At 39.9% G+C, this 20,041-nt stretch overlaps 1 protein-coding gene across 1 annotated transcript; it reads right to left on the reverse strand.

The window, feature by feature from the left end:
* Nucleotides 1–430: 430 nt before the first annotated feature.
* On the reverse strand, nucleotides 431–16,474 carry mocs2 (molybdenum cofactor synthesis 2). The gene is made up of 3 exons (XM_073064398.1): nucleotides 16,000–16,474; nucleotides 5,483–5,604; nucleotides 431–564 (listed from the first exon to the last, which is right to left on the reverse strand). Exons 1-3 carry the CDS (start codon nucleotides 16,009–16,011, stop codon nucleotides 438–440), a joined length of 261 nt encoding a protein of 86 aa, XP_072920499.1. The 5' UTR covers nucleotides 16,012–16,474; the 3' UTR covers nucleotides 431–437.
* Between the last annotated feature and the right edge of the window lie 3,567 nt (nucleotides 16,475–20,041).

Here is a 20,041-nt window from a genome sequence, read left to right on the forward strand (position 1 = left end):
CAAAATATTAACTCTGTTTCTCTTTCCATAGATGCCTTCTGACCTGCTGAATGTTTCCAGACTTCTGTTTTTTTAGTTTGGTTCTTATTTAATGTGGTGGTACAAAATGCTCCAGGCTCTGGAAAGGTTTATACTACATCAAATCCCTTTCCCTAATAAAATAACTAAATATTCCTATTCTGTTTCTTTTTGTTCATACTCAAATAAGTCATGTTTATTTACAGTGACATCTACATAAAAATAATATGGCTCCATATAATAAAGACTCAAAACCAAGTGGATGTAGACGAAAAGGAAAGATCAGAAGACATGGATCAACGGAATCTTTGGATCTAGCTAAAATCAAAGAGTCAATCAGGAATTTTAACATTCGCCCTCCTGCACCTGATGTTATATTTGAAGAGAAGCTGGAAATACCTGCATATGTATCCCAGGAACTAGCCCCCACTGATAGGGGGGATGACAGCAATCTCGTCTCCTGGCTCGAGGAACAGAAGTTGATCTCCCAGGATGATGAATTCCTGACGAACAGCAAGAATGATATGATCCTTTATGGTACCAAGTCTGTAGATCCGGTAAGAAAGGAAAAGCATTCAATGTATTCAATACTTAGAGCTTAACTTTTCTGATTTCAACTAGATCGTTCAGGTTCTCCCAGGTAATGGTCTACAAAGTTCTCTAAATATGATTTCAGGTTTCCAAACAAAATTGTGCGTTATTCCAATCTATTCTCGCCCCTTAAGAAAATATAGTCAATTCTTGATTGAGTGCTCTGAAATGCTGCATTTTACCAATGAATTCCATCAACTGGAGGAGCAACTGGATATAACACTATCAATTTGTGTGGCAAAAATTAAGCACTTAGTATCATTGTTGCTTTTCATATGAGTTCTATAGCCTAAGCAATATTGTCTTCTTATGCTCAGTGTGTAGAACATTATGTAAAAACAAATATAAGATGACAGTTTTGATCAAATATGCAGGTTTCAACATTTCACAAAATAGCACTTCCAATGAAAGATGGAGGAGAGCCTGTCAACTTTCTGGCATTTATTTGTAAACATTCCGAAAAGATCCAAAACAAGTTTCTACAAATGGTCAACACAAACACCAGCTCTGCCAACCTCAAAACTGATATCCAAAAACATTCAATGACAGTTTTAAAAAATAAAACTCGGGGAACAATTTGAAAATATCAAAGAATAACAAACAGTAAAAATAAATGCACTTAAAACTAAAAATTAATTTCAAAATATACATGAAACCTTTTCTTCCTCAAAACTCTTGCACTCCACTTAAATCAGGGACTCCCAAACTTCTTTATGCCATGGACCTCTACCATTAACCAAGCGCTCTGTGGACCTCAGCTTGAGAACCCCTGATTTAACTGAACAGGCTTACTATTCCAATGTGTTCAGTCAACAAATTTAGCAGCTCAAGTGCTAAGGAACTGCTTCTAGTCTGAATTCCACAAGGGGTCCAAACTGGGAAGATGTCTGTAAAAACCCAGCTCAGAGCAACCAGAATGTTCAGGGCCTCCTAATTTACAAGAAATCCCAAGTATGGTAGCACTCACTTGGAGAAATACAGACTGTTAGCAATGAAATGCCAGCATTTCCCACTAAGTTCCAAGTCAATATATAGAATATTCATCATTGCATTTTTTTTATTTAGGCACTCCAGCCCAACAATCCACCTACTTAATCTTAGCATAATCAGAGTGCAATTTACAATGACCAACTAACCGACTGACCAGTGCATCTCAAAACTGTCGCAGGAAATCAGAGTGCCCGGAGGAAACTTACAAGGTCATGGGGAGAACATACAAACCAGAGATGAACTCTGAACTCCAACACCCCAGCTGTATTAGCATCACTCTAACCCTTGGCGCCCAAATATTTATGGCTGAATATTCCTCATTTTTTTCTGCTGCCAGTGGAAAAGATTAAAGTACGGGACAAGTGGATGAGATTATTAACACTGCATACAGATTTTGAGTGTAAACATTTAGTTTAGATATCCAGATGGTGGCATGCTGGGACACAGGGGCTACTCTGGCTCCCAATAATGGTGCTAGCTTTAAATTCTTAGATAGTATTTCTAAGTTTCTAGACAGGGATTTCAGTTGTCCAAAGCCCTCTGAATAGAGAGCCACTGAACTCTTAGACTTTGGTATGGAAACTGCACTGTGGCGGACAGGAAGGCTCCACAACACATAGTCAAAATAACCCAATGCATCACTAGCACCAGCTAACCAACCACTAAGGACATATATACAGAAAGGTGTCAGTAAAGAGTCAGTAACATCATCCATATGATCCACACACCCCACTCACGGACTGCTTGTCACACTCCCATCTGGGAGAAATCTATGTTGCATCCATGCCAGGACCACCATACTCAAAACACAGTTACTTTCCCCAAACAGGAATATTGATCAACACCTCCACTCACTAACTCCACCACCATTTTATTATTTCCTCACAGTTACTTTATGTCACTTTCTGGACATACAATCAATCTATGTATATATGCTATCTTGTGTACTTATATTTATTGTGTGTTTTTTATTATTATTGTGTTCTTTATCTTTTGTACTTGTTTTGTGCTACATCAGATCCTGAGTAACCATTATTTCATTTTCCTTGTGCTTATGTACAGGAAATGATACTGAACAATCTTGAATCATTACCATGGTTACAGCACCATATTAATGCTATAACATTACTGCATTAGAATAAATTATTAAAAACTGTACAATCACATGCATCTAAAAACAACAAAAATAATCCCCCCTCCACTCAACCCAGGACAGTGAACATGTGTCAGGATCAAGTGATAGAAAAGCAACTGAATCAATTGTACTAAGATGGAGAATTAAAGACTATGGTAGTGATTCTGCTCAGTTTCTTTCACAGGAGAAATCCACAGGCGCAACATAATGAAAAATTTATCATGACAATGTTTTCTTTTACTTTGCAAAGGTATTTAAGGAGCTAAATCAGCTTTATTTTCAAAGAGACTATTTTATAGGTGATACAAATTTGTTTCGGCCAGATGTACAAATGCAGACAAATACAGACTTTTCATTCATTTTAAATGCAAACTTAAATGCATTAGATCCTAGGGGATTTGTGGAAATCATTTCTCAGTCTAATTAATTATCGTCAAGTCAATTAGCCTTTGATAAGAAAAATAGCAAAAATTTTTGTTTGAAATTTAGCGCAGAAATATTAAAAGCACTTTTATACATGAAGACAAAAGTACAGTAACAAGAGATTATGCTACCCCTAATAAAGATTTATTTTTGCTTTGTTGGATAACTGCTTCCAATTTAGGGCTCCACAAGAATATGAAAGCTTTAAAAAAAGGTACAGAAGATATTTATTAAAATGGATACAAGCAGCAGGGTTTAAGATTATATGATTAAATTAATGATGCTGGAGTTGTTTTTCTTGCAGAAAGGAATATTAAAAGAAAATTTTGATGTTGTTAAAATTATGTAGGTTTTGATATAAGAAATTTAGAAAATTTGTATCAAATGGCTGAAATGCTGATAACCTGAAGACTGGTTGACAAGTGAACTGAGGAAAACCTATTATCAGCAATGTGATTAGGATTTGGAATTCACAGCTTCAAAAGGAAACAGTACACAAGTGAACATGAGATATTTGCAGCAGGCAAAGAATGGGGAAAGAATAGTGAAGTGAGGTTACCTGGATGAAAATTGTCAGGGCTATTCAATAAAATTACTTTTTTTCTGCTCTTTACTGTTCTCTGATTCCATAATCTTCTGTATGTATTCATTCAGCTGCATAGAAAAATATCTCAAACATTTTTCACGAGTATGAAATATATTAAAAATGTGATTCAAGGTCTTGTGATTTGGCATTTGCAGGGTAGAGAAGGTTGAATCAATAGATAGCACTTGGGTTTTTTTTACAAGAAGTATTTGGTAAAGTGCTACATAAAAGTTTGCTGAATAAAAGTTTGCTGAATAAGAGGAGGGTGGCTAACAGATTAGTAAGCATAAAATATTGACCAACTGATGGAAGACAGTCAGAAATAAATGGGTACTTTTGAAGTTAAGTTATATCAACTTAGGTGCCCCAGGAATCAGTAGGGAAGTCTTGCAACAGATGCCGAGAACATCAATGACATCACACCTAGAATAACAAGTTCGGATTTACAGTACTTTCCATCAGGAATAAGGTACAAGAGCCTGAAGACCCACACCATCAGGTTCAAGAACAGCTATTACCCTGCAACTGTCAGACTCTTGAACCAGAGGGAATAACTTCAATAAACTTCACTCACCCTAACACTGAACTGTTCCCACAACCTATGGACTCACATTCAAGGTCTCTTCATCTCATGTTTTTGATATTTATTGCTATTTATTTACTTTTTTTTGTTTTTTTTTCCTTTTTTGTATTTGCAGTTTATCGTATTTTGCACATTGATTGTCCATTCCGCTGGGTGCAGTCTTTAAATCAACTCTATTGTGCTTCTTAGAATTACTGTGCATCCCTGCAAGAAAATGAATCTCAGGGTTGTAAATGATGATACTTTGATAATACATTTACTTTGAAATTACTTGTGGAGAGATATTCTCACATTGGAGGTAATTCAAACAAGGTTATTAACTGTAGTGAAGAGATAATTTTATGACAAACAACCAGTTGGTTGGGGCAAAGCTGACTGGAACTTAGAGGAATGAGATATTATCTTATTGAATTAAATAATATTCTGAAAGGAATTAACAAATAATATGCTAATATGATGCTTTCCCCCATGGAGGAAATCCAGGAAAAGGGGATTCAGTCTTAAAATAAGGAACTCATTTCAGATAGAAATCCAAACAAGGGCAAATGGGATTAGAGTAGATGGGCAAAAAAAGTCAACATGGACCTGGTGGGCCAAGTGGCCCATTTCTCTGCTTTGTGATTCTGACTCGATGAGGAGGTATTTCTTCTAGTCAGTTGCAAATCTTTATAGTCCTCTATCTCAGAGAGCTGTCAAGGACAAATCATTGAATTACTTTCAAGGCTGAGATAAAAAAAAATATATATATATACTTAGATGATAAGCAACTGAGCCACAAAATGAAATTGAGAAAAAGATCAAATCACCATTCATTTCACTGGATAGCAGAACAGCAACAGGGCCCCATGACCTACTTGTGGTCCTACTTCTTGTGCTCTTAAATTGATAATAAACCAATACAGATATTAGGAGAATGGAAAGCTTCGTCACATGGATAAGTTTACTGAGGATCAGATGCCCAGTAACTCAATATAACTAGGACCCAATGGCTTTATTTTAGTTTAGGCCACTGTACAAAAACATTTTTCTTAATGCAAATTAGAAAATCAAAATACTAATTCGAGCATTCCTAATACAAGTGAAATCACAAACTCAAGATCAAGATTGGTCTTCCAGGGAAAAAAGACTTTCTTATGAAGATATCAAATTGCAGTACCTGGGATGTTTCCTAACGATTTCCTCCCATAGTTGTAAAGAAGTAAGCTGATGTGGAACAGAAAGCACCTCAGAATGAATTCCTGAGAGTTCAGCACTCTTGGCAAAGTACAGCACTGTAACCTGTTGTTAAAAGACAAGTATTTAATGCTGCAAAACCACAAATACTCAAAGAACGAAAAACTTATTTACCTATTCTCATGTGAAAAGAACTCAATTAAGAATAAGCACTTGTTATCAAATCAAGTGTGGACTTCTCAAATCATTTGTATACTGTAAAATGCATTTCAAAATATGTACTTTATCAGAAACATTTTTAACAATTAATGCAAGGCTCCTAATAAAGGGTATGTACTAAGATACTGGCCTCATTCTACAATCACCATTCTCTTAGTGTATATTATTTATGATATGTAAGTTCCTATTGAAGTATTAAAGGTCCATTTAAGACCATAAGACATAGGATCAGAATTAGGCCATTCAGCCTATTGAATCTGCTCTGCCATTCCATTGTGGCAGATTTATTGTCCCTCTCATCCCCATTCTCCTGCTCTCTCCCCCATAACCTTTGATACCCAGATTAATCTAGAACATATTGATATCTGCCTTAAATATACCCAATGATTTGACCTACACAGCCATCTTTGGCAATAATTCCACAGAGTCATAGTCTCTGGCTAAAGAAAATTTTCCTCAGCTCTATTCTAAATAGATCTCCCTCTATTCTCAGGCTGTGCCCTTTGGTCCTAGACTCCCCCACTAGAGGAAATATGCCCTGCACATCCACTATCTAGGCCATTCAATATTCAATCGATTTCCATGAAATCTCCCCTCATACTTCTAAACTCTGTATACAGGCCCAAACCATCAAACGCTCCTCATATGTTAACCCTTTCATTCATGGAATCATTCTTATGAACCTCCTATAGACCTTGTCCAATGCCAGCACATCTTTTCTTAGATCAGGGGCCCAAAACTACTTACAATACTCCAAGTGCAGTCTGACCAATGCTTTCTAAAGCCTCAGCATTACATCCTTGCTTTTGTACTCTAGTCCTCTCAAAATTAATGTTAACATTGCATTTGTCTTCCTTACCACTGACTCAACCTGCAAGTTAACCTTTAGGGAATCCTTCACGAGGACTCCCAGATCCCTTTGCACCTGTTTTTCTGAATTTAGAAAATAGTCCACTCCTTTATTCCTACTACCAAAATGCATAACCATGCACTTCCCTATATTCCATCTGCCACTTCTTTGCGTATTCTCCCAATCTGCCTAAGTCCTTCTGCAGTCACTCTACTTCCTCAGCACAATCTGCCCCTCCACCTATCTTTGATCATCCGCAAACTTGGCCACAAAACCATCAATTCCGTCATCCAAATAATTTACATATACAAGAAGTGGTCCCAATACCAAACCCTGAGGAGCACTGTTAGTCACTGTCAGCCAACCAGAAAAGGCCCCATTTATTCTGACTCTTTGCCGTCTGCCAGTCAGCCAATCTTCTATCCATGCTAGTACCTTCCATGTAATATCATGGCTCCCATCTTGTTGAACAGCCTAATGCGTGGTACCTCATCAAAGGCTTTCTGAAAATCCAAATAAACAACATCCACGGACTCTCCTTTGTCTATCCTGCCTGTTATTTTCTCAAAGAATTTCAACAGATTTGTCAGAATCAGAAGCAGGTTTAATATCACTGGCATATGGCACGACATTTGTTGACTTTATGGCAGCAGTTCAATGCAATACATAGTAATAGCGGGAAAAAATATAAAAAATGTGAATTACATATAAGTATATCATGTATATTAAATAATTCAATTAAATAAGTAGTGCAAAAATTGAAATAAAAAAGTAGTGAGGTAGTGTTCACAGGTTCAACGTGCATTCAGAAATCGGATGGCAGGGGGCGGGAAGAATCATTAAGTACATGCCTTCATGCTTCTATCCCTCCTTCCTGATGGTAGCAATGAGAACAAGTCATGACCTGGGTGACGGGGGTCCTTAATGTTGGATGCCACCATTTTGAGGGATCACTCCTTGAAGATGTCCTGGATACAATGGTTAGTGCTCATGATGGAGCTCTCTGCAGATTACTTCAATCCTGTGCAGTAACCCCTCCCCCATACCAGACGGTGATGCAGCCATTTAGAATGCTCTCCAAAGTACATCTGTAGAAATTAACGAGCATTTTTGGAGATATACCAAATCTTCTCAACTTCCTAATGAAATATAGCCGCTGTCATGCCTTCTTTGTAGCAGCATTGATATGTTAGCTCCAGGCTAGATCCTCGGGGATATTGACACCAAGCAATTTGAAATTGTTCACTCTCTCCACTTCTGATGCCTCTATGAGGACTGCTGTATGTTCCCTCATCTTACCCTTTCTGAAGTCCACAATCAGTTCTTTGGTCTTACTGTTGTTGAGTGCAAGGTTGTTGCTACGACACTGCTCAACTAACTGATATATCTCACTCCTGCACGCCTTCTTGTCACCATTTGAAACTGCCAGCAATTGTAATCATCGTCTAATTTATAGATGACATTTGCGCTTTACCTAGCCATGCAGCCACGGGTGTAGAGAGTAGAGAAGTAGACTAAGCACATATCCCTGAAGTGCACCAGGGTTGATTGTCAATGAGGTGGAGATTTTGTTTCCGATCCACCCAGATAGTAGTCCACCAATTAGGAAGTGAAGGATCCAGTTACAGAGGAAGGTACAGAAGCCCAGGTTCTGGAGGTTTTCAATCAGGACGGCATGAAACCATGCTGACTTCAGCTTACTATGAAATGGGCCTCCAAGTACCCTGAAACTTCATCCTTAATAACAGACTCCAACCATTGAAGTCAGGCTAATTAGTCTATAATTTCCTTTCTTCTGCCTGCCTCCGTTCTTAAGAGTGGAGTAACCTTTGCAATTCTCCAGTCCTCCAGGACCATTCCAGAATCTAGTAATTCTTGAAAAATCATTACTAATGCCTCCACAATCTCCTTAGCTCCCTCTTTCAGAACCCTGAGATGTAGTCCACCTGGTCCAGGTAACTTGTGTACCTTCAAACTGTTCAGCTTCTCAAACACTTTCTCCTTAGTAATAGCAATGACAATCACTTCTGACCCTTCCATTCTCGCATTTCTGACATTCTGCTAGTTTCTTCTATGGTGAAGACTGATGCAAAATACTTCATCAGCCAATTATCTGTCTCTCATTACGGCCTCTCCAGCATCATTTTCCAATGATCTGATATCCACTCTCGTCTCTCTTTTACTTTTTGTATATGAAAAAAACTTTTTTATCCTCTTTTATATTATTGGCCAGCTTACCTTCATATTTCATCTTTTCTCTCTTATAGCTATTTAGTTGCCTTCTGTTGGTTTATAAAAGCTTCCCAATCCTCACTAATTTTTGCTATATTACGTGCCCTCTCTTTTGGTTTTATGCTGCCTTTCACTTCCCTGGTTAGCCACGGTTGCCTCATCTTCCCTTTAGAATATTTCTTCATCTTTGGGATGCATCCTTCACGCACCTTCCAAATTGGTCCTAGAAACCTGCACATTGCTGTTCTGCCATCATGCCTGCCAGTATTTCCAACCAAACAACACTGGCCAGCTCCTCTCTCATGCTTCTGTAATTCCCTTTACTCCACTGTAATACTAATATATTTGGTTTTAGCTTCTCCTTCTCAAACTGCAGTGAATTCTATCATATTATGATCACTGGCTCCTAAGGGCTCCTTTACCTTAAACTTCCTAATCAAATCTGTGTGAATACATAATACCCAATCTCAAAATATTGTTCCCCCATTAGGCTCAACCACATACTGCTCCAAAAAGCCATCTCGTGGGCATTCCACAAATTGACTTACTTGGGATCCAGCACCAACCTTATTTTCCTAATCTATCTGCATATTGAAATTCCCCATGACTATCACCCTTTTTGAATGCCTTTTCTACCTCCCATTGCAACAAGTGTGCTTAACATGATTAGAGCTGCATGCCTAAATGGACTCAAATATTGTGAGAAAAGGTGAAAAGTTCTACATTTTTCAAGTGAATTTAATGGCTTTCAGTCTGAAACATGTTGCAGAAATCAGAAAGCCATATTTAACCTTGCAAAAATAGTAAAAATGTTTCTTAATATTTTTAATTGTTCCATTGAAATGTTAATCAAATAGCAATCTACAGATGTTAATTAGCAGTACCGAAGCAACATTTTAATTTGTTTATATCCATATACCTAAGGGGGTAAATAGTAATTATAACCTCAACAGTAAAATTCCAGCAATTTTAAAAGTGCTATATTTTACTGGTCCCCGCAGTCTTTGCTCTCTCTAGCATCTTCACTTCCAAATACCAAAATATCTACTCTTCCATTTCTGGTCTCTCATTCATTAGCAAATGTAACTACTTTATTATTGACACTTGAGCTTCAACTGTTAAGGCCTTACAGTACCTTGAAAAAGTATTCAGCCCCCACAACTATTTTCACATTTTACTGTCTCATCTTCTAAATCTAAGACCATAAGAATTAGACCACTTAGCCCATTGGGTATGCTCCACCACTTTAACTTAGCTGATCCAATTTTTCTCCCAGCCCCAATCTCCTACCTTCTCCCTATACCCCTTCATGCCCTGGCTGATCAAAAATCTATCATCCTCACCTTAAATATAAAGACCTGGCCTCCACAGCTGTCTGTGGCAAAGGTTTCCACAGATTCACCACTCTCTGGCTAAAGAAATTTCTCATCTCCGTTCTAAAAGGGTGTCCTGAGGCTGTGTCCTCTGGTCTTATACTCTCCCACCATAGGAAACTTCCTCTCAATCCCTCCATTCAATAGATTTCAATGAGGTCACACCTCATTCTTCTGAATTCTAGTGAATACAGGCACAGAGCCATTAAACCCTCTTCATATGACAAGCCATTCAATCCTGGAAACATTTTTGTGAACCTCCTTGGAACCCTCTCCAGTTTCAGCACATCCTTTATAAGGGGCCCAAAACTGCTCACAACACTCCAAGCGAAGCCTCACCAGTACTTCATCAAGCCTCACATTATATCCTTGTTTTTAAATTCTAGTCCTCTCGAAATGAATACTAACATCACATTTGCCACCTTCACCACAGACTCAACCTTTAGGGAATCCTGCACAAGTATTCCCAAGTCCCCTTGTGCCTCAGTTTATTCATATTTTCTCTTCATTTAAAAAATAGTCAACCCTCTCATTTCTTCCACCAAAGTGCCTGACCATACACTTCCCGACACTATATTTCATCTGCCATTTTTGTGCCCATTCTCCTATTCAGTCCAAGTACTTTGGTAGCCTCTCTGCTTCCACAAAACTACCTGGCCCTCCACCTATCTTCATATCATCTGTAAACTTTGCAACAAAGCCATCAATTCCATCATCCAAATGATTAACATATAACAAAAAAAAAGAACGGGTCCCAACTCAGACCCCTGTGTAACACCACTAGTCACTGGCAGCCAATCATAAAAGGCTACCTTTATTCCCACACTTTGCCTCCTGCCAATGAGCCACTGTTTTATCCATACTAGGCTCTTTCCTGTAATACCATGGGCTCGTAGCTTGTTAAGCAGCCTTGTCAAAGGACTTCTGAAAATCCAAGTACAAACATCAACCAATTCTCCTTTGCCTATCCTACTTATTATTGTTTCAAAGAACATGCAATATTTTGCATGACTATGAAATCATGAAAATATTTTGAAGTAAGATTTTTTAAGCAAATCTATAAAACATTGTACATCATATCAAATCACAAGAAAAATTCCAAAACCTGTCAACAATTTACTAAAAATTAAAAACCAAAAGTTTGAGGCCGAAATTGTGTTCATCCCCAGTGTGCTAAATTTCCTCAGGTGTAATACTACATATTACCTTACCAACTCACCCAATTTGTTGATGCAGAAAACTGAGGGATCACCTGTTTCCAATAAATTCACAAAATAAATACCCCCTTGCTCTGTAAGGTCCAACAGTATGGAAATCTTTCATCAGACCAAACCAAAGTAAAGACAAAAGAACATACAAGACAAGTCAGTGAATTTATATGGTAATAGAAAAAATAGAAAGCACAAATCTGGGGAAGGGTACGAGTCCATTTGAAAGGCACTGAATATACCTCAGAGCTCAGTACATGAAAAAGTGGAAAAATTATGAAATCATAGCCACACTGCCAAGGTCTGGCTGCACACTCCCCCACCCTATGCTTTGTTGCAGGTGAAGAATGGCACTTGTAAGAGAGGCTTCTGTGACGCAACAGTCACTCTGAGTCAGCTGCAGAGGTCAATGGCTGCAAACAAGATGAAGTTCATGGCTCCACAATCTCTAAGGCCTTGTCCAAAAGGGTGTTCATGAAAGAGTGGAAAGGAAGAAGCCCTGGCTAAAAAAAAAGCATATGCTTGCCCATAAAGATTTTGTACAGCATCACTTAAAATATACTGTGAAGATGTGGAAGAAGGTTGGATGAAACTAAAGTGGAACTTTTTGGCCTTAACACTAAACGGTACGTATAGCGAAAATCTAATACATTACATCAACCAGGTGACACCATCCCTACTGTAAAGTATGGTGGATGGAGCATCATGCAGTGGGAATGCTTCTCAGCAGCAGGGACTGGTCATGACTGATGGGAAGAAGAATGCTGCTAAATACAGAGAGATCCTCGATAAAAACCAGCTGACCAGGGGAGGAAGTTTGTCTTTCAGCAGGACAGCAACCCAAAGCACACAGCCAGAGCAACCATGGAGTGGCTTCAAATGAAAATGAAGAAAACTGATGTCCTTGAGTGACCCAGCCAATCCTGAACTTAATTCAATCAAACATCTCTGGCAAGATCTCAAGATTGCTGACCACAGCCATTCCCCAACTAATCTGGCACAGCTTGAGCAATTCTGCACAGAGGAATGGGTAAATCTTGCTCCACCACATTGTGCAAAACTAATAGAAATTTATCCAAAAAGGCTGTAATAGCTGCGTGAAGTGGTTCCATTATGTACTTGACAAAGGGGGGTGGGAAGGTGAATACTTTTGAACTGCTGACATTTCAGTTTTTCCTCAATTTTCTTGGGGGGCTCTACTGTGAAAAAAGGACCATTTGATTCACAAATAAAAATTCTCAGTTAAATTGATCGAAATCCCTGATTGTAATACTTGTTTCTGTGAACCAAGGGTTTGGGGCTGAATACTTTATAAGGCACTTCATGTTCTGGTTTTCTCTCACTAAACTTCTCTGTCTACCAATCTTTCTCTTTGAAGGAATTTCATAAGACCTACCTTTATGACCAAGCTTTCAATATCTATCCTAAAATACCCTCATGCTTTTTGAGGTAAATCAAATGTAATTTTGTTCTATACATTTCTGTGAAGTATTGGGGGGGGGGGGGTTACCACATCTACAATACACAAATATAAATTGTTGTTTATATAAAAAGTGTCTCTTATGTATCATTAAGTATCTCTCTGAGACAGAGACAAAGATGACAGCTTACAGGCAACTTTTTGATGTGATCCAGAAGCTTAAGTCAAAATGGATCAGAGGCTAGCTATCAAACTGGATGCAAAAAAGGCTTGAAAATTGCAAAGAAGGTTGTCTAAGAATGCAGTGGGATATAGATCAGCTGGGAAGTTGGGTGAAGCAGAAGCAAATGGAATTTAACCAGACAAGTGTGAGACAACACAAACAAAGTGCTGGAAAAACTCAGCAAGTCAGGCAATATCTATGCAGAGGAATAACAGTCAAAACCCTTCATCAGGACTGGAAAGGAAGGGGAATGAAGCCAGGAAGTCAAATTCTGTAGGGCACTTAGAGTAAATGGTAAGGACCTTAGGAGTATTGATGTACATAGAGAATTCAGGATGTAAATCCATAGCTCACTGAAAGTAGCAACACGGGTGAGTAGGTTAGTGAAAGAGCAGTGGATGTTGTCTATATGGACTTCAGTAAGGCCTTTCACAAGGTTCCACACGGAAGGTTAGTTAGGAAGGTTAGGTATTAATATTGAAGTAGTAAAATGGATTCAACAGTGGCTGGATGGGAGATGCCTTAGAATAGTGGTGGATAACTGTTTGTCAGGTTGGAGGCCGGTGACTAGTGGTGTGCCTCAGGGATCTGTATTGGGTCCAATGTTGTTTGTCATATACATTAATGATCTGGATGATGGGGTGGTAAATTGGATTAGTAAGTATGCAGATGATACTAAGGTAGGTGGCGTTGTGGATAATGAAGTAGGTTTTCAAAGCTTGCAGAGAGATTTAGGCCAGTTAGAAGAGTGGGCTGAACGATGGCAGATGGAGTTTAATGCTGATAAGTGTGAGGTGCTACATTTTGGTAGGAATAATCCAAACAGGACATACATCGTAAATGGTAGGGCATTGAAGAATGCAGTAGAACAGGGTGATCTAGGAATAATGGTGCATAGTTCCCTGAAGGTGGAATCTCATGTGGATAGGGTGGTGAAGAAAGCTTTTGGTATGCTGGCCTTTATAAATCAGAGCATTGAGTATAGGAGTTGGGATATAATGTTAAAATTGTACAAGGCATTGGTAAGGCTGAATTTGGAGTATTGTGTACAGTTCTGGTCACCAAATTATAGGAAAGATATCAACAAAATAGAGAGAGTACAGAGATTTACTAGAATGTTACCTGGGTTTCAGCACCTAAGTTACAGGGAAAGGCTGAACAAGTTAGGTCGTTATTCTTTGGAACGTAGAAGGTTGAAGAGGGATTTGATAGAGGTATTTAAAATATTGAGGGGGATAGATAGAGTTGACGTGGATAGGCTTTTTCCATTGAGAGTAGGGGAGATTCAAACAAGAGGACATGATTTGAGAGTTAGGGGGCAAAAGTTTAAGGGTAACACGAGGGGGAATTTCTTTACTCAGAGAGTGGTAACTGTGTGGAATGAGCTTCCAGTAGAAGTGGTAGAGGCAGGTTCGGTATTGTCATTTAAAGTAAAGTTGGATAGGTATATGGACAGGAAAGGAATGGAGGGTTATGGGCTGAGTGTGGGCCAGTGGGACTAGGTGAGTGTAAACATCGGCACGGACTAGAAGGGCCGAGATGGCCTGTTTCCATGCTGTAATTGTTATATGGTTATATGTTATATTTAGTGTACTTTCCTTAATAAGTACAGGCATTGAGTATAAGAGTTAGGATGTCACATTGCAGTTGCACAAAACATTGGGTAGACCAAATAGAGAACGTGGTGTCGATAAAGAGAGTGCAGAAGACATCAGTATGCAGCCTGGAACAGAGGGCTGTAGTTAGGTTGGGTTTATTCTCTCTGGAGTACAGGAGACTGAGGAAGTGACCTTTTACAAAGTTATGAGGGGCACACTCAAGAATTTTTTCCCCAGGGCAGCAGTGTCTAGAATTAAAAGCCTGATGTTTAAGGTGAAAGGTGAGAGGGGAAACATGAGGGGCAAGTTTTTCCACAAAGAAGATAGTGCATATCTGGATCAAGTTCCCAGAGGGGATGGTAGAAGCAGATACAATTACAACATTTAAAAGTTATTTCGACAGGTAAATAGGTTAAAATAAAACAGAGATTGACACCCGGACCTAATGCAACCAAATAAAATTAGGGTGGAAAGGCATCACCATCAACATTGACACAGTGAACTGAAAGAGCCAGACTTAAAGCTGTATGTTTCTATGATTCTATAGGCATACTGTATTTGTTTAATGCTTGGATAGTCAATGATGCACTAAAATAAAACATTCTAAATTGTGGTGATGTACAGCTTAGTTATGGGAGGCACTAATTATCCTGTAAACTTTATTTAATGCACAAGGCATGCCAAATCAATTATTTGTTCTTTATCATTCAAAGATCAAAGAAAAGTTTCTTAAACTTTTATTTATAACTTTCACAAAAAGCTCTCATTGCTTCATGTTTTGTTCATACTGAACTGTAACAATCTACCCCCCCCCCCCAAAACAAAAAAATCAACAGTGATTTAAAGGACTGTCATATAACAGCTACTAGCCCAAGTGACATTTTCTTTGAGAAACACGAACCCGGGATGCAGTGATAGCAGGAATCACAAGAACAACAGCCCCATATCCCTGCAATATGCAATTTTTGCCCAGGAGCCAATTTACGGGTGGTAAATATATTTATTAATCGAAAGGCGCACCCTTAATATTGTAGGAGAGGCAAAATATTAAGTACCGACTGCAGGTCAGCCTGAGCGCCGAAGTAAACCCAGGGATTCCGAGGACGTTCATTCATTCCCCAAAAATCCCAGCCGTGCGGCTCACCTGCCCCATGCTTTCCACAGACTCGCCGTCGGTGCCTGCCGTGAAGTCGGAGCAGCTGGAGGCCTCGACGGCGGAGGAGATGGGGCCGGCTTTAACGCGAGACAGCGCGGGCCAGCTCCGCGCCACTCACAAATCCAGCGCCAGGCCGCGCCGGCTGCCGTAAGGAGCAGCTCCGGTGAGGCGGCGGTTGCCAACGGGTGTCTGTGGACGAATGCCGGGGTCCTGGGCCTTACCTGGGCGGTCATTCAGAAGACTTGGAAACCGCACCTTCTGCTAAAATCCAGCAGCGAACAACGGGGCTCCGGCTCGTCCAGTTCTCGTACCTCTTCCTTAGAGAGAGAAGCACTCTTCCGGCTACTTTCAGATGTCACAACATTTAAAAAAAACAAGGGGGGGGGGGGGTGGAAAGTAGATTTAATCAAAATCAAAAGGAAGCAACGCCAGACCAAAGGGTGTGTTTACTGACATGACTTGTTATTTGTGGAAAGTGGAGGCTTGCCAACCCTTAGGCCAGAGTCTTTGGAAGAGCTGCGTGTATCGCTGTCATCAAGTCAGTCCTAAGGCTGCTGATAACAGACATTTACACCATGTGCTAGTTTGTGCTCTGTCAGGTGAAAGTTAGTTATTTGACTATTCCGCTATATTCCCTCTTATGAGTTCAGGAACAGATGAAGGTGTAAAGATAGCAGGAGATACAGCAACCAGACGCAGCCATGGGGTGTACAAATTCTGCAAAACTGTCAAGATGATCTGCAGCCCACGAAGAGAGAAAACAAAACACAAAAGAGTTAATGACAGTCAACTGCCTGGCATTAATCTGGGCATCGTGTTCAGACACAGCAAAGTAGATGTGAGCCCAGTTTTTTTTTATTAAACAAAATATACTTTATTCAAAAATAAAATTATATACAATAACCATTCAAAGACTCAATTCTTTACAGTTGGTACCATTACTGTCTTTACATTTTCAAAGTTCTAATGTTTTGCCACCCACGTGGCACTTTGTTCTTTAATATTTACATTCAGGGGGTATACCTCCAAACCCCACACCTCAACTCCCACGGGAGAAGGACCCTAGACTGTGGTCCTTCCTCACCGGGCCCTTGCGGTGGCTGCACCGAGTTTGAGTGCGTCCCTCAGCACGTACTCCTGCAGCCGAGAATGTGCCAGTCGGCAGCATTCTCCCACGGACATCTCCGTGTGCTGGTAGACCATCAAGTTTCGGGCCGACCAAAGAGCGTCTTTGACCGAGTTGATGATCTGCCAGCAGCACCGGATGTTGGTCTCGGTGTGCGTCCCTGGGAACAGCCCATAGATCAGAGAGTCCTCTGTTACGCAGCTGCTGGGGATGAACCTCGACACTGCCCCTTCCATCCTCCTCCACACCTTCTCCGCGAACCCACAGTGTGCAAAGAGGTGGGTCACCGACTCCTCCTCTCTGCAGTTGACCTTGCAAAATCCTCATCACAGTAATCTAGAATTGTAAATTGTGTGAATTTTCCCACAAACTAGTCAAGCAATAGACCTCATAGTCATGGCTCACAAAATTTTACCTTGCAGTTTGTTAGATGCCCCATCACAATCCCTCAGTACCTCATGTCCTGCCAGAAAAGTGCAAGTGAGAAGGAGTACCCCTTGGAGTCGCCAACGTTGATCCCAGACCTCATGGTTCAAGATCACTCAAATGGAAATGGATATGGGAGAGTCCTAAAGATTGATAGTCTCCAATAGAGAACATGGAGAACAAATAGCAGAAGGGGTACCAAGTATTCCAAATCAGCCACCCAATCGTCCCATCGAGCTCCACCTGCTGACACATGGTACACCCTACAGTTCCACACAGGGAATCTCAGAATGCTCAGAACTGCAGTGAAAATAAGTCATTATGTATCCATAGGAGACTGCTTGAGAAAGTAATTTAATCCACGTCATTCTGCATAATGGTACTGACTAGATTTCTGGCCATTTCATGATAAATCCAAACAACTTCAGTCTTCTTCTTTTGCATGACGTTTAACAATGGTTCATGGGTTCCAATTTATTGCAAGAATTTCTTGGTGTTTGAAGTATGAAAATAATGATCTGCAGCTTGGTATATCCTATCTGTATGCAAGCCATGCAAAAGTCTATTATCACAACACATTTCAAATTCTCTTCAAATGTCTGTTAAATATAAAGCATAGTAGAGATGACCACAACGTGCAGTAATTGTGAACACCATTCAGGAAATAGTGGTGCATGTCCCAACACTAAATAGCTTTAATATTTATCCAGCTGCTGAATATTGTCTATCCTTATTAGCATTTTAGCCCTTGACTGCTGGTTCCTGAAAGAATTGAAAATCCTCTGGATTACCACTACAGTTGCCAGTCAATATTTTCCCAGTTCATTCTAGACAATTGTTCCTTCACATCTTTCTAACACCATTAAGGGCACTGGCTCTCAACTTGAAATGAGAGTGAAAACGTGCGTGGAGTCAGAAGAGGTAGCGGAGGTAATTAATGAATACTTTGCTTCAGTACTCAGCAGTGTAAAGGTCTTTGGTAATTGTGGGGATGACTTAAAGTGGACTGAAACACTTGAATGTATAGACATTATGAAAGAGGATGTGTTGGAGCTTTTGAAAGGTATTATGTTAGATAAGTCGCTGAGACCGGATGAGATATATCCTAGGCTACTGTGGGAAGCAAGGGAGGAGATTGCTGATCCTCGTGATCTTTGCATCATCAATAGGGACGGGAGAAGTACCAGAGAATTGGAAGATTGCAAACATTGTTCCCTAAGGGAGAAGAGATAACCCAGGAAATTATAGACCCAGTGAGTCTCACTTCAGGGGTGGGCAAGTTGTTAGTGAAAATCCTGAGAGGCAGGATTTATGAGCATCTGGAGAGACATAATCTGATTAGGGATAGTCAGCATGGCTTTGTCAAGAGCAGATCATGCCTTATGAACCTGATTGAATTCTTTGAGGATGTATCAAAACACATTAATGAAGGTAGAGCATTAGATGTAGTGTATATGGATTTCAGTAAGGTATTTGATAAGGTTCCCCATGGGATCCAAGAAGACCTTGATTTGTGGATCCAGAATTGGCTTGACCACAGAAGGCAAAGAGTGGTTGCAGATGGCTTGTATTCTGCGTGCAGGACGGTGACCACAGGGATCTGTTCTGGCACCTCTCCTCTTTGTGATTTTTATAAATGACCTGGATGAGGAAGTAAAAGGGTGGGTTAGTAAGTTTGCTAATGATACAAAAGTTGGAGGAGGTGTGGAAAATCTGGAGGTTGTCAGAGGTTACAGCAGGATATTGATAGGATGCAGAGTTGGGTTGAGAAGTAGTAGATGGAGTTCAACCCAGAGAAGCATGAACTGGTTCATTTAGGTAGGTCAAATTTGAAGTCAGAATATAATATTAATGATAAGACTCTTGGCAGTGTGGAGGATCAGCGAGATCTTGGGGTCCATGTCCATAGGACACTCAAAGCTGCTGTGCAGGTTGATAGTGTTGTTAAGAAGGTGTATTGTGTGTTGGCCTCTATCGATCGTGGGATTGAGTTCAAGAGCCGTGAGTTAATGTTACCGCTATACAAGACCTTAGTTAGACCCCACTTGGAGTACTGTGTTCAGTTCTGGTCACCTCATTACAGGAAGGATGTGGATGCTCTAACTAAGGAAGGATGTGGATTCTCTAGAGAGAATGCAGAGGAGAGTTACAAGGATGTTGCCTGGATTGGAGAGCATGCCTTATGAGAAAAGATTGAGTGAACTTGGCCTTTTCTCTTGGAGTGACAGAGGATGAAAGATAACCTGATAGAGGTGTATAAGATGATGAGAGGCTTTGATCATATGGATAACCAGACACTTTTTCCCAGGGCTAAAATGGCTAACACAAGGGGGCATAGTTTTAAGGTGCTTGGAAGTAGGTACAAGGAGGATGTCAGAGATAAGTTTTTCACACAGAGAGTGATGGATGCATGGAATGCACCGCCAGCAAAGGTGATAAAGGTGGATACAATAGGGTCTTTTAAGAGACTCTTACATAGGTACGTGGAGCTTAGAAAAATAGAGGGCTATGTGGTAGGATAAATCTAGGCAGCTTCTAGAGTAGGTTATATGGTCAGCACAACATCGTGGGCCAAAGAGCCTGTAATGTGCTGTAGATTTTCCATGTTCTGTGTTTATATGTTCTATTACATTGAATTACTACATTGTGATCATTACTCACTAAATCTTTTATGAATCCCATTTTGTTACATATGATCAAATCCAGAATAA

Source organism: Hemitrygon akajei, chromosome 13, assembly GCF_048418815.1.
Source record: "Hemitrygon akajei chromosome 13, sHemAka1.3, whole genome shotgun sequence".
NCBI classification, from domain to species: domain Eukaryota; kingdom Metazoa; phylum Chordata; class Chondrichthyes; order Myliobatiformes; family Dasyatidae; genus Hemitrygon; species Hemitrygon akajei.

Excerpts from the sequence above, each read along its gene's own strand:
- mocs2 (XM_073064398.1), bottom strand. Across the intron at positions 565-5,482 it reads ATCGTTAGGAAACATCCCAG|ACTTGGTACCATAAAGGATC; the intron begins GTACTGCAATTT and ends CCGGATCTACAG.